The 13,248-nt window shown below is 54.5% G+C and overlaps 1 protein-coding gene across 1 annotated transcript; it reads right to left on the minus strand.

The window, feature by feature from the left end:
* Nucleotides 1-10,879, minus strand: LOC108864541 (titin homolog). Its single transcript, XM_029112126.1, has 16 exons — nt 10,811-10,879; nt 10,548-10,673; nt 10,281-10,361; nt 9,998-10,135; nt 8,756-9,400; nt 8,504-8,605; nt 8,236-8,388; nt 7,446-7,797; nt 6,891-7,050; nt 6,635-6,801; nt 5,454-6,346; nt 5,158-5,321; nt 4,936-5,038; nt 3,372-4,810; nt 672-3,340; nt 1-527 (listed from the first exon to the last, which is right to left on the minus strand). The coding sequence occupies exons 1-16, from the start codon at nt 10,877-10,879 to the stop codon at nt 1-3; spliced, it is 7,788 nt and encodes a 2,595-aa protein (XP_028967959.1).
* Nucleotides 10,880-13,248: the final 2,369 nt, after the last annotated feature.

A 13,248-nucleotide genomic window follows, 5' to 3' on the forward strand; every position in this document is an offset into this window, starting at 1 on the left:
CTACTTGGGCTCCTTGCTCCCCTTGTTGCCGCTCATCTCGGACGGGGAACTCGAGCTCGGGTTCTCGTCTTCACGACTGCTGTCGGCGTTCTCTTCGGCTACGGCGGTTTCGTCCCGACAGGCATCCTCGTCTTTCAAGCTATCGACGCCCATTGGTATCGCCTCGGAAGACGCGTCTTCCATCGAAGACGTCAGAGAAGACTTCAGGTCGGGTTTGCAGCTGCTGCTACTCGGCGTCGGGGCTGGAGAGTCCTTCCCACCGGAGGTGTTGACTTGGTTCTCGCCAGTCACGGTCGATGTCAACGAGGACGACGACGACGAGCTGGCCGATACCTCGTTGCCGTCGGGGACTTGCAACGGCGACGCCATCATCTGAGCTCGCGACTCGTCAGAACTTTGTGCCATGCCAGAGGACTCGTCTAAACTAAAGTCCGCCGGTCTTTGGGATGGTTGAGCGTCGGAGCTCGAAATGGAAGTCTTGTCCTCGGCGGCCTTCGACAAGGAGCTCTCCGCCGTAGCGGCATCGACTTCGGCAGAGGAAGCTTCCGAGGTCGCCTGATTGTTCGTGCGGCTGCTGGTGCTCTCGCCGATCAGATTGTTGTTGCTACCGTCGTTGTTCTTGCTGTCCTTGTTGCTGTTGCTCCTGTCGTCGTCGTTGTTGTTGTTGTTGCTGTTGTCGTGGCTGTTATTGTGATTGTTGTTGCTGCTCGATATGTCTTTGTCTTCGTCAGCGGCATTCGATGGATGGTCGGCTTGCTCGGATGCAGCATGCTGACTCGAATGTTGCTGGCTGTGACTACTGGTGCAGGCTCCCGGAAGTTCCGGCTGAGAATTGTCCTCGAAGTCGTCGTCGTCGTCGACGGCGATCCGGGCGATCCGGCTCGTTTCGCTCGTGCTTTCGCAACGCGGTCTTCCGCTCTCGAATTCTTCAGCAGAGGCTGAGCCTCGTTCGGTCGGAACGCTACTACTCGAGCAGCATTTGGGCCGAGTCGGATCGTCGCTCGCGTCGACGGAATTGTCGTCGTCGTTCTCGCCGCCACCGCCCTCGTCGGGGGAACTCGCCTCGTCGGAACCCTCCACTGACGTTCGAACTGGATCCACGCCATCGGGTTCCGCTTCGATTCTGCTGTCCGCCGTGCCCTGCTGGTCAGAACTCGATGGAGCTCCCTCCGCATCTACGCTTCTGCTCCCAACGTCGATGTTCGACGTCGTCATCGTATGCTGAGGCGAGGACGAGTCCGCATACGATTCGGCCGAATGTTTCTCGTCGGAGCTGGACGAAGCGTCGGTGGGCTTCTCCGCGAGCGGTTTGACTTCGGACGACGACTGGACCTCGGTTCGAAGCTCCTCACCCGACGATGTATCGACGGGCGGATCATCGTCGTTCTCCGGTAGCTTGTCGGAGCTCGAACACGCGTCCTCGGCCTGCTGGTCCTGCTGTTCCGATGGGTGCTCGATCGCTTGGGACGGCGAAGACGATGCGACGCATGACGCTTTCGAGTCGGTTTCCTGATCCGGTGGACGGACGCTCATCGAAGACTCGGAATGAAGGCCATCCGAGCTCGACGTTGCGCCATCCTGAGAGTGTTGCTTCGCCCTGTCGGAGGACGATGTCATCTCGGCGGAGGATGACGCCCCCTCCGCCGACAACGAACCGAGACGGACCGGAGCCACTTCGAGCGGACGACCGCTTTCGTCGGAGCTCGACGCGGTTTCCGCTTGACTCGTCGCCTGCGAACAGGCGCTTTGCGCCACGAGTCCTTGGTCGCAGAGCTCGTTCTCGCGAGCCCCGACCTCGGTCTCGTCCCCGGAGGGGCCTGGAGCCTCGGCTTGATCATCAGGCACTGCGGAGCGACTTACTCCGGTCGGGTTGTCGCTACTCGAGGTGACTTCGAATTTTTTCGGATTTCCGGTAGCCAGACCGGGGCTTGCGACCGAGTGAGTGAAGATGCTCGTTGTGTGCGACGACGAAACCTGGACGCCCCCAGAATCGTCAGAAGACTTCGCTGCCGAAACATCGACCCCAACGAAGTCCCCAGAACTCTCTGCTGCGTCTTGGCGTGCTCCATCGGCGGACTTGGCGCGGGACGATGAGTCTCCCGTTTCGTTTGACCCTCCGTCGTTAATTCTCAAGGTGTCGTCTTTGGCCACAGCTTCGGACGCGTTCGAAGCTGCGTGACCGCGATTTTCGGTATCGTCGTCATTCTCGTCGTCACCTTCCTCGTCGTCGTCCTCGTCGTCGTCGCTGTCGAAGCCGTAACTGACTAGAGGATTTTTCCTTTGTTGACTCTTCAATCCTATCGTGGAGCCACCAGCCGCCGCTCGCTCTCTACTCGTGTCGCTCGGCCCTCGGCCCAGAGATCCTCCCTCAGCATCGTCGAACGACGTCGAAGCTTTGGAAGCGGCTGATTCCTCGGAAACGGGAACGTTTACCTGGGCTATTGCGTCGGGAAGGGTCTTGTGTGCTTGTGGGGGCTGTATTGTAGCTTCTGTCGTCACGGACTTCTGCTCTGGAGGCGGGTCTCGCGATTGCTGCGTTTCTTGGGCGGAGACTCCCGCCTGTGGCATCTGCGGGCCTCCTGCTTCTTCATTTCTAGATTCTTGGCCCTCGCGGATCTCCGCTCTATCTTCTCGCTCCTCGCGCAGAGCTCGAGCTTCATCTTCTTGTCGATTCCCCCGTTCTTCTCCCTGTTTCTGGATCCTCAATTTCTCCTCTTCCTGCTGCCGCAATCTTTCTTTCTCTTCTTCCTCCCGGAGTTTCACTGCAGCGGCTTCTTCTCGCTGAATCCTCAACTTCTCCTCCTCTTCTATACGCAGCCTCTCTGTCTCTTCTCGCCGTAGTCGCAACTTTTCTTCCTCTGCTAGCCGTAATTTTTCCTCCTCTAGTTCGCGAAGTTTCTCTTCTTCTAGCTTGCGCAATGTCTCCTCCTCAAGCCGGCGCAGTTTCTCCGCCTCTACTCTCCTCAGCTCCTCCGCCGCTGCCTCCTCTTCTTCTTGCTTCCTCAACAGCTCCTCCTCCTGCCTCAGTCTTTCCGCTTCCGCTTCCCGCTGCTTTCGCAGGAGCTCTGCTTCCTCCTCTGCTTTCAGTTGTAGTCTCACTCTCTCTTCTTCCTCTTCTCGGAGTTGCCGGGCTTTTTCTTCTTCGGCCTTCCGCGCTCTTTCGGCTTCGGCCTTCCGCGCTCTTTCGGCTTCGGCCTTCCGCGCTCTTTCGGCTTCGGCCTTCCGCGCTCTTTCGGCTTCGGCCCTCCGCGCTTTTTCTTCTTCGGCCTTCCGCGCTTTTTCTTCTTCGGCCTTTCGCGCTTTCTCTTCTTCGGCCTTCCGCGCTCTCTCTTCTTCGGCCTTCCGCGTCTTTTCTCTTCGGCCTTCCGCGCTTTTCTTCTTCGGCCTTCCGCACTATTTCTTCTTCAGCCTTCCGCGCCTCTTCTTCGGCTTCCTTCTGAAGTTTATCTTGCTTTCCCCGCTCTTTCTGTTCTTCCTCTCGTTGTAAACGTCGTTTCTCCGCCTCTCGTTCTTTTCGCAGTTTCTCTTCGGTTACGCGTTCCGCGTCGTCATTCTGTTGCCGACGCAGTTTCTCAGCCTTCGCGTCGACTTCTGCGCGTGATTTTTCAGCTCCTGCTTCTTGCTCCTCGCGCAGTTTTCCAGCCTCATCAGCTCGCTGCTCCTTCACCTTCTTGGGCGATTTCTCTCGCTGTTCCCGCCGCGCGCCTTCTTGCGATCGTTTCCGGAGATCCGCCCCGTGTTGCTGCTTTCTCGATTCTCCGTCACTCGTCGTCTCGGACTTCTTCGTATCTCCCTCATTCCGCTTGACGTCCCGCACCGTCTGGTCTATCTGATGCTCGGATTGCTTCTTCTTCGCCGATGATCGCGCTCTGGAATCGTCTGCGGCATCTTCGAGCGATTTCGGTCTCGATTTGCGAGCTTTCACTGTCTTCCTCTCGCTAACATCGTTCTCCTCATCATCGTCGTCTTCGGAAGAAGAAGAAGAAGAGCCCGACGATGATGAGCCGGACGACGAACCCGAGGACGATGACGAAGAAACAGAGGACGGTCCTTTGGACGGGGCCTTCCGGTCCCCGATCTTTTTATCAGTGGATTTCAGCAGGGATGATCCAGCTGATTTGTCTCTCTGCTGCTTCACCCGGGCCTTGCGGCTAGACCCCAAATCTTCCAGGTCGCTCTCCGAGCTACTCTCTTCGGATAAATTGACGCTGCTCTTGGCCTCAGGGGGCGTCTCGATCGCTGCTTGGGGCGGACTTCTAGTCACTGTCGTTGCATCCGCGGGAGGATTTTTCCCCGGCTTTACTGAAGAGTCTTCGCGCGGATCCGAAGATGTCCGTTCTGTGTCGCATGGAGATACCGCTTTCTTTCGCTGTTGCTGCTCTGTGGCGTCGACGAGGAGACTCGTGGTGGCCACGCTCTCAACAACGTCTCCGGTAACAGAACGAACTTCCTCGCTAATACGTCGCTCAGGAGTTTCCTTGCAAGTGCTGCTCTCTTCGTGCAAAACTTCGCCCATTTCAGATGGATTGGGTTCCTGGTCGAACACCTCGGCGGGGCCTTCCGTTTCGTCGAACTCGAGCGGGACGGCGTCGGAGACGACCTCATCGTCGATGCAAAGTTCGGAGTGACCTCCGTCGTCGTCGAAAGGCGTCTCCGACAGAAGCCCAGCCACGGCGCTATCGGCATCCGGTACGTTGTCGATAACCGCGGAGTCATTTTCGTTGTGTCCACCTTGCGAAGACAAACTCGATGACGGCCGCATGATGTCGTTCAGATCGAGGATCGAAGCCACCGCACTCTCAACATTGGGCTGAGGAACAAGAGTCATCAGATGAGGACGAGGCCATCGCGAAAATCACCCCCGATTTTTTCCGATTCCTCAAATAATATCTTACTCCACATATTCCGCTAATTATCGTGGATCTTCTCACTCACTTGGAACTTATGAGGGAGCTTGATTCCAGGCGTGTCGTTGATGCTTGTTTCACTGTCATCCAACAGTTCACTTTGGCGATAAGACGAACTCGGGTCCTCGTTACTGAAATTCAGCGACAGAGTTTGAGCGTGTCTTTCTCTCATATTCCCTCCGAGCTCGGGGCTGGGAACCGGCTCGAACTCTTCGATCAAACAGCGGTAAAGAGACAGAGATCCACTCACTTGTTGCCTTCCGGCCAGTCTGATGCTGGATTGCCTTCTTGATCGCCACAAAAAACGGCTTCCCAAAGATCATCCTGCTCGGGTTGTGGTTTGCTCGAAACCTCCTCTTCGATGTCACTAGCGATATCCTTGTTACCATCCAGTAGATCCGAAACTTTGTTCATCTGCGGAAATCGAGAGAGGAGGCCCAATGAGTGTGCTGTTCTCGCAGTGTTCGAATCCGCAGAGAACGATCGGAAATCCTCACGGGAGCCAGGACGTACGACCCGTGAGGAAACAAAAAGAAAAGGGCTTACCGCTGCAGTCTCGGATAGTTCCCCCTCCGCTGCGCGATTTTCTTTGTGCTGCTCGTCAGGTTCCGCTCCTTGATGGTTTTCGATGTTCGATTCCGAGGGTTTCGAGGTCTCATTCTCCTTCTTTGGCGGAGGTACCACTTCGTCCTCCGCGGGCTTTCCCGCAGTCGCTTTCTGCAAACTACTGCATTCTCCATCGAGTTCGCTGACGAGGGGCCTCTGACTCTCTTCAGCGTCGAATTCATCGTCGTGGTTCTCATCGATCTTCAACGAGTCGGGGTCTTCGTCGGCTTCGTCCTTCTGCTTCCGCTTCTCCGGAGCTGTGTTCGGATCTATGGAAGTTTTCTCCGGCGCTACAACGACGGTAGCCTTGTTGTGCGTCGTTTCTCCGGGTTGGCCGAGTAGCTCCCCCTTCCGCGACGCGATCGTCTCTTTGTCGCCCACATCGTTCACCTCAACGAGGGTTTTCGGCTCCGGGAGGGGGTCGGTGCCGGACTCGACAGCGAGTGCCATCTGTTTGATAGCTTTCTCTTCACAGAGATCTGCCACCTGGAGAGTTTCCGGTATTTCATCTTTGACGCTGATACTCGGTGCCTCTCCGCTGACGGAACACGATGCAGTTGCGACGACGTCGACGACGGGCTCTGTTGCGATCGCGTTCTTTTTGATTGGTTGTTCAGCGCTGAGAATCTCGCTTATTTTTGATTCCTTGACCTCCAGGGAGTTTTTCCGGGCGGATGTTCGCCTCGTTTCGCATTTAGCGATCACCTGCTCCAACTTGCTAGGAAGATTCCCTCCGGCGGGACTTGGCTCGATGTTCGACTTCTGGGTCGAGGGAGCGGCACGTTTTTCGTGGATCGTCGGTTCAGGTGCTACGGCGATTGGGGGTTTCTGTTCTACGGGAGCAACTTCTCCAGCAGATTTCGGAAGACTATCAATATCGACAGTTTCTGCCTCCGTCGAAGTCTCCCGCGACCGTAAACTTCGGCTGCTCCTGGTCGACGGCTGAGAAACTGCCGCAGGTAATGAATCTGGCTGCTGTTGTTGTTTTTGCTGCAGCTGCTGCGGCGGCGGCTGCAGATGCTGTTGCTGCTGCTCATCGGCGCGTTTTGTTTCTCTGGAAGTTTTTCGCGTAGCGCGCTTCGAAGCTGACTCTCCGACGGTTTCGGGCTCCAGAGGTTCACCAATTAGCGCAGCAACAGCTGCTTCTACGCTGTCTCTGCGACCGGATTCCGCATCGATCGCGGCCACAGGAGCTGCGGCAGCCACAGCTCCGCTCGTCGTCGATGACTCCGATCCGAGCTTCGCATCGATCCCCTCGCCAGAGGGTCCTCGTCGAGTTCGTCGCGACCTGGAGACGGAGAGAATGGAAATTCGATGATAGTGAGAACCAGGGCACATTCGACATGATTTCCGACTTTATATCGCGGAGAAACTCACGGTGGAGATGATACAGTTGGCAACTCGTCCTTCGTTCGTTTCTCACGAGGGCTTCCCAGATCGGGTTTCTTCTCTCTGCTCGTTTTAGGTGTGTCTAGCGGCCTTTTGTCGGTCTTCTCTACTTTGGGACCTTCGCCGAGCAGACGTAAAACACAGTCATCTGAAAGTGAATACGGATCTTGAGCTCCCGCGTCATTTTCTTCGTCCCTTTCATCTCCGGAAAGGAAGCGTCCTGCATGTCCCCCCGAACGAGGCGTCGCTCTGGGGAACCATAGGACTTCGAACAGAGATGGGCTTCGAAAGAGCCGAAAGGTATCCGACCGGAATGAACCATGGCTTACCCGGCGATATCCCGCTGCTCGGGGGTGATGCATCCGAAAGCTTCGAAGTGTCTGCCTGACCGTTCTCCTTCCGTGGACGCTTCGAGAGGCTAGCTTCTGGTGACGATGAATGAAAAACAAGTTGTAGAAAAATATCGCTAATTTAAAGGAATTTGAGATGACGGGGTATCCCCCCATTCTCTGTGGAGGAACTGCGAGAGCGGGTTTCGCTTACCCTTTGCGGCGATATCGGCCTCCACCTTGTCTTGAGTCAGTTTCTGAACGATGTTCTCGACTTTCGATCGCTTCCGAGTTTCGCGAACAGTGCGCTCAACGGTTCCGCTTGTACGTTTAACATCTTGTCGAGGACTTCCTTGACTGACTGGAGTCGACTTTTTCGCGAAGACCTCTTTTGATTCTCTCTCTATAACACGTTCGGCTCTCGGCTCAACGGTTTTCGGGACCTCCTTCACGGTAGGTAGCGAGACCTCTTTGTTGCGGGCTGGTTTTACCGTTTTCGACCGTTCTCGACTCGTTGCCGTCGTATCGCTCGCCGTTGCATCGACACCGGGGGCAGAACGAGGCAGCTGTGAATGAAAATCTTTTGAGATTTCGTCCTCTACGGAAAATTGTCAAGTTCAGAGAGAACTTCAATGTGGGTGTTCGAGTGTGAGATGGGAGGGTTCGTGGCGTTCGGGCAGCATCGATGACGTGACAGGAGGGCAAGCGAGCCGGTGAGAGGAGCGGGAAATATTGCCAGAAGTCTGAAGACGACAAGCTTCGGATATGGGTCTCTCTTGGGTCTCCCAGGAGCTTATAGTCAGAGCAAGCCTGCCTGCAGAGCCTGCCTTCTCGCATCACCCCTCTGGATGTCGAAAGCGAAATTACGGGACGGGGCAACCGTTCCGGAATTCCGAAGAGCCTTGCGAAAGATCGGGAGCGCGGAAATGGTGTACTCGCAAGCACAGAGTCGAGAAGCGCCAAGTGAGGTAGTACGAGTCCTCGCGGACGACGGCGAGTCTCACCGTATCGCAATTTTCAACGATCTCCCCAGATTGGATACTGTCATTATGGGCCAAATCATCTACATGTTGATCGGGAGTATCGTCTTGCTGCTCGGATCTCTCTTCACTCTCATGATTTTTCAAGATCTCATTTCCGAGCTCATCGGCAGGCAACTGATGAGACACGGAAGGTTTCGTTACGACAAGTTCATCGTATCTCTCTTGAAAAGTTATGGAGCAGCGAACCAGCCACCCTGATGAGGGAATATGAAAAGGATCCGGGACTTACGGTTCGTCTTTTCGGGCTCTTGGTAGCGTCTTCGACACCGTGCATCGCCAGAAGAGCGGCTTCGATAGGGTCCTGAGACGCGTCAGATGGTGCGGGATCCGCCTGAAGATTTTTATGAATTCAATGCATCTCAATCGCTTCCGGGAAGGACCGTCGTGCCAGAGTAAATGTTGCTCAAGGTTCCCATTCCAGCCAAGAATTCGATTTTGTGATGCAGGAAATGATTCCGATTCTCGAGCGACGGATACTCACCGAGCTCGGCGGATGTGGGGCTCGGGCTCTATCCTGCAACGTCTGAGGGGTCTCGTCCTGAGATCTGAGCCGTTTGGCCCTGGTGCTACGATTCTCATCTTTATCCGCAGCGATCGGCTTCTTTTCGCTTTCGGCTTTGACCGTCGGGTGTTCTTGCGGCGCAACATCGTCAGACAATGAGCCGGGAGCAGGGAGCGGCTCGGCGACGGTGTTTGCAGGAGGTGTCTCCTTGATTTTCCGGGGTCTACCACGGCCGCGTTTCACTTCCTTGCCATCAGTGCCAGTCGGACTGAGCTCTAGGGTCACCGTTGGCGTTTGGAGCCCATCTGCCTGTATTGGACTTCCACGAACCGTACGTCGCCGCTTGGGAGCGGCTGAGGTTGCATCTTCGTAAATCTTTGAGACAGAGTTGCTCGCATCGTTGGCATTGTAGCGCGTCTTCTTCCGGGCGGGAGTCTCATCGGCTCGAGCTTTGTGATTCGCGGATCGGCCGCGGGTCGTCTTCACCGCGCTTGAGGTCTCCTCGAGGTCGTCAAGGACCGTGGCCTCAGTGTTCGACAAAACATTCCTAGTCGCTCCCGGTGTGCTAGCGAGCAGATCGGCTTGTTTCAGAGATCCTTTCGTTTTTTGAGCCACCGGACGTTTCTGCAGGAAGGAAATATTCGAAATCAGGCGCTGGAGTCAACCAATCCTGAGGAGTTTACGATCTACAAGGCGGATGGCTGTCCATATGAATCTTCCCGAGTAATAATAATAATAATAATAATATATTAATAATTATTATAATTATCATCATCATCATCTTACGGCGGTATGCAGCACGCACGATCCCCTAGATAATCATATGGAAATCGACTGTGTTCTCGTACAAGGGCCGTGAACAATAGCGCGGCCTGCCTCGGGACGGGGACCCAGGAGCCGGTTGTGGTCTACAATGCCGGCCACGTGCATCGAGAATCAGGCTGAGCCTCTCTCCGAGTCTCACAATATGCCTTATCGACAGCTACGAACAAAAGAACTCTCCAGGGCCCGACCGAATCGATCGGGTAGTTTTTTGTACTGATGCGGATGCAGGAAAGCCTCTCACGGTGGAGACTCGCATCAATCCTAAGCACGCATGCTGACAGCAGAATATCCGTGAAGTAAGTTGTCGAACGACAATTCATACGATGCTCCTCAATTCACGGGAGCATCGCTCGCGTAAGGCTCAGAATACTGGAAAAGCTGCCGCTGTCTCCTCACCCGTTCATCGCTCGGTGTCGTTTCTTGGATCGGAACTGTGTTCCCAAAATGGGGCCGTTGAACTCCGAAGAGAAGTAGTCTCCTCTGTTGAGCTTCCAGGTATTGCCGTACGATGTCCGATTGACCGACGGGGGTATCCTGCAGGAGAGAGAAGCTTCCTGATAGGCTCAACGAACTTTTGAAATTCCATCAGTGGACTGAATATATTGCATGCATCGGTGCCCCAATCGGTAAGCAAGCCGAGAACTCAATGGGAGGAATCAATCTCGCGGATTCGACGAACCTGCAAGCCAATATTAGGCACAACATCTTCTTTGGCTAGAGCACGAGATGCCTCTTCTCTGAGCTTTTCGAGTTCGAGCCGCTGAAAAACAGTCAGAAAGTCAATTATTAGTGAGAAATCGATGGGACGGGGAGAGCTTCTGAACCTACAGAGGGCAAACACGTTTTTCTCGAGCACGGAGCCCGGTCAAATCGATCACGATAAAAATAATAATTTTAGAAATTACTTCGGCGACTCCGAAAGGTGGCGGGAGATCGATGAGCTTACCAATTTGAGACGATCGGTCAAGTCCTTCCGGGATCCATTCTTTGACAGGTTCCGTATCGCACACTGTTCCTTGATCTCAGCCAAGGAAAGTTGGGCCAGAGGTCGCCCATCGGGCAGTCGATCTACCTGTAGGAGCGGAATGGGATCGTCAGATCACCCAGACGCACGATGAATGGAACAAAGCTCCGACTTTCCCCTTTTGCTTCTGGGATTGAAATTCTGCGATGTGATTCATCCACTGACCTCCATGAGCCCAGAAGGACCGGCGTAGAGTCGATGAGCACTCTGAAAATTAGGGGTCCGAGCGCGGGTTCGAAACCCGGACCGGGCATTGCCTTAATGCGGAACAAGTTGGCCTAGTCGAGTCTATGCAGACACTAAGGACTCTCTGGATTAGCCTCTCCAGAATCGCTGCAAGGAAAGTGTCGAGTTGGTGTCGAGTCCACAATCGAGCTATCTCTCTCGGAGAATTCAATTCCTGATCTCGGAATTCCGATGTTGATTTTTGCGAAGATAAGCGACAGGATTCTAGTGAGACCTACTCCGTTTCTCGCGACTCCCCCTCCCTTCGGTATTTCATTCGCTTCGTCTACCGTCCGAAATTCTCAGGGTCCAGCATCGCATCACACCTCAAAGATTTTTCTTCGTGATATCCTTGCAACTCGCTTTCAATCACGAGCGCCTCCAGTAGCCTATTCATTATGGATAATCCTCACACGCCAATCGAGCTCGTAGCCGCTAAAGACCGCAACGCAGAAGATGAACGAAGGGTTCGGACCGCATTTGGCGCCATCGGTGTTTCTGTGTGCGGCGAACTAAGCGACGGGATGAGTGGCATCCCCGATGCGGAAGTCATCTTCGTTCGCTCGGACCGCCAGCAGTCGGCGACTTTATTTCTCAGAACTGGATCGGAGTAACGAAAACAGCTTGCACGACTTTCTCGCATATGATCGGATCGACGAGAATCAACGTCACGGTCTTTGCATGAATTTGATAGTTTGCTCGGCACATGACCGCGACACGACATAAACAAAGAGCTAAGTAGTCCAGGGACGATCGTCGACCCCCGCTCACCGAAAAGTTTCACTTTTCCAGACCCAGCTCGTGAGATTCGGGCTCCCAGCCAAGAATGTTCCATCCGGAACGGTTTCGGACTCTCCGCACGGAGATCTGCCAGCTTATAATCGGCAAGCAACCTGAAGAACGTTGTATTAGCTCGCACAGACGACGAGTAGGGTTCGGGGGAGAAATAGGCGGCATATTGCGTGGCCTATCGGAGGCTCGAGCGAATTCGAAACGCGAACGAGCTCGATCGCGACCTGGGCTTTCGCGACGGGAGCTCGGCGTTGGACCATACTTGAGCTTCTCCGCACACTATAGGCGAACGTTCCCAGCCAGTGATAAGAGACGGATATCCCGCTGTCTGGAAGGCGCTTCGGGATAAGAAGAAAATAGATCACACGCTAGGGCGGTTTCCTCAGCTCCTCTTCTGCTCGGAGCACAGCGAGCGGCAAGCTGAGCGACGCGATCTCCCCCAGCTTATTCAAATCGATACCTTGCCCTGGCGCTATGACATCAGAGAAAACAGTTCCACAGTTGGAAGTGTCAATGGGGACTGGGAACGGTGTCGGTAGAACAGAAGACAGAAGCGCGCCTCGATCTTCCGTGTTATGTATTCACTACGCAATACTCACAGGAACGCAGCACGCCTCGATGAGCACTATTCACATGAGAATGGGAGTAATTACGCCATTTCATTCATCTGACGCTGACAGCATCAGAAAAAGTCTCCTCAAAACACCATAGAGTCGTCCGCCATCACTACATCCGGATGAACGCATTTTTTCAACGTTTGTTTTGAATCGGACGTGGCAGCATCCGCCATTTTCAAACTGAACTCCTATACATGCTTGGCAGTAGCCTACAACCCCGCTAAGGTACATGCTACCCACAGTCCGGCCCCGAACCCACCCTTGGGGGCACGATTCCTATGTTCTGATGCGGGGACCAAGTTCAGGTCATGCTTCGCCCCTTCGTTCACTCAGGGACCAGGGTCCTCCCGTAGTTTCTAATTTTAATTTTCCGCCTATCGTTTGGAAGCTTACGATTAGTTCGGGCCGTGTTGAGCGGCGGGCTCGAAATTTTCTCGTGGCTTCATCACATGGGCTCGGATTCCTCCTGGTATCCTGCGCGGGCTGCGTCCTGCTCTCTGTCGATTCCCAACCAGCGTTATTGAGCTCGCTCACCGAGGGGCCTGGCCCGTATTCAGGGGCGGGAGAATCGGAGCTGCAGCTGGAGAGATTTCCTGGCGATATTCGTTCATTTTCTGCGAGGTTATCGAGAATGTTATCGAGATGAGTTTTCTTCAGCAGCACCGCGAGCTCGAAGATATGTAGTGTGAGGTAGTGATGATTCGACATCTTCAGAGCTCTCATGACAATCAAGGATCCGCCTTGATTCACAAGCAAGAATCAGTTCATCAAACCTTGAGCTGATGGAAGGCAACCCCTTGAGCGATGAGCTGTAAACCTCCGTGGGACTGAGGAACCAAATCCTCTGATACCGGAGACAGTCGAAGGAATCGCCCTCTTTCGCTTAGATTCTAGCGAAAGATCATCAACATCATTGTCAGCACTCTCCCTTAGACAGATTCAATCTATGCTGAATTTCACACCCCCCATAATTCTTGGATGGATTTTCC

The sequence above is a fragment of the Galendromus occidentalis genome, unplaced genomic scaffold (genome assembly GCF_000255335.2).
Source record: "Galendromus occidentalis unplaced genomic scaffold, Mocc_1.1 scf7180000077484, whole genome shotgun sequence".
In the NCBI taxonomy this organism is placed as follows: Eukaryota; Metazoa; Arthropoda; class Arachnida; order Mesostigmata; family Phytoseiidae; genus Galendromus; species Galendromus occidentalis.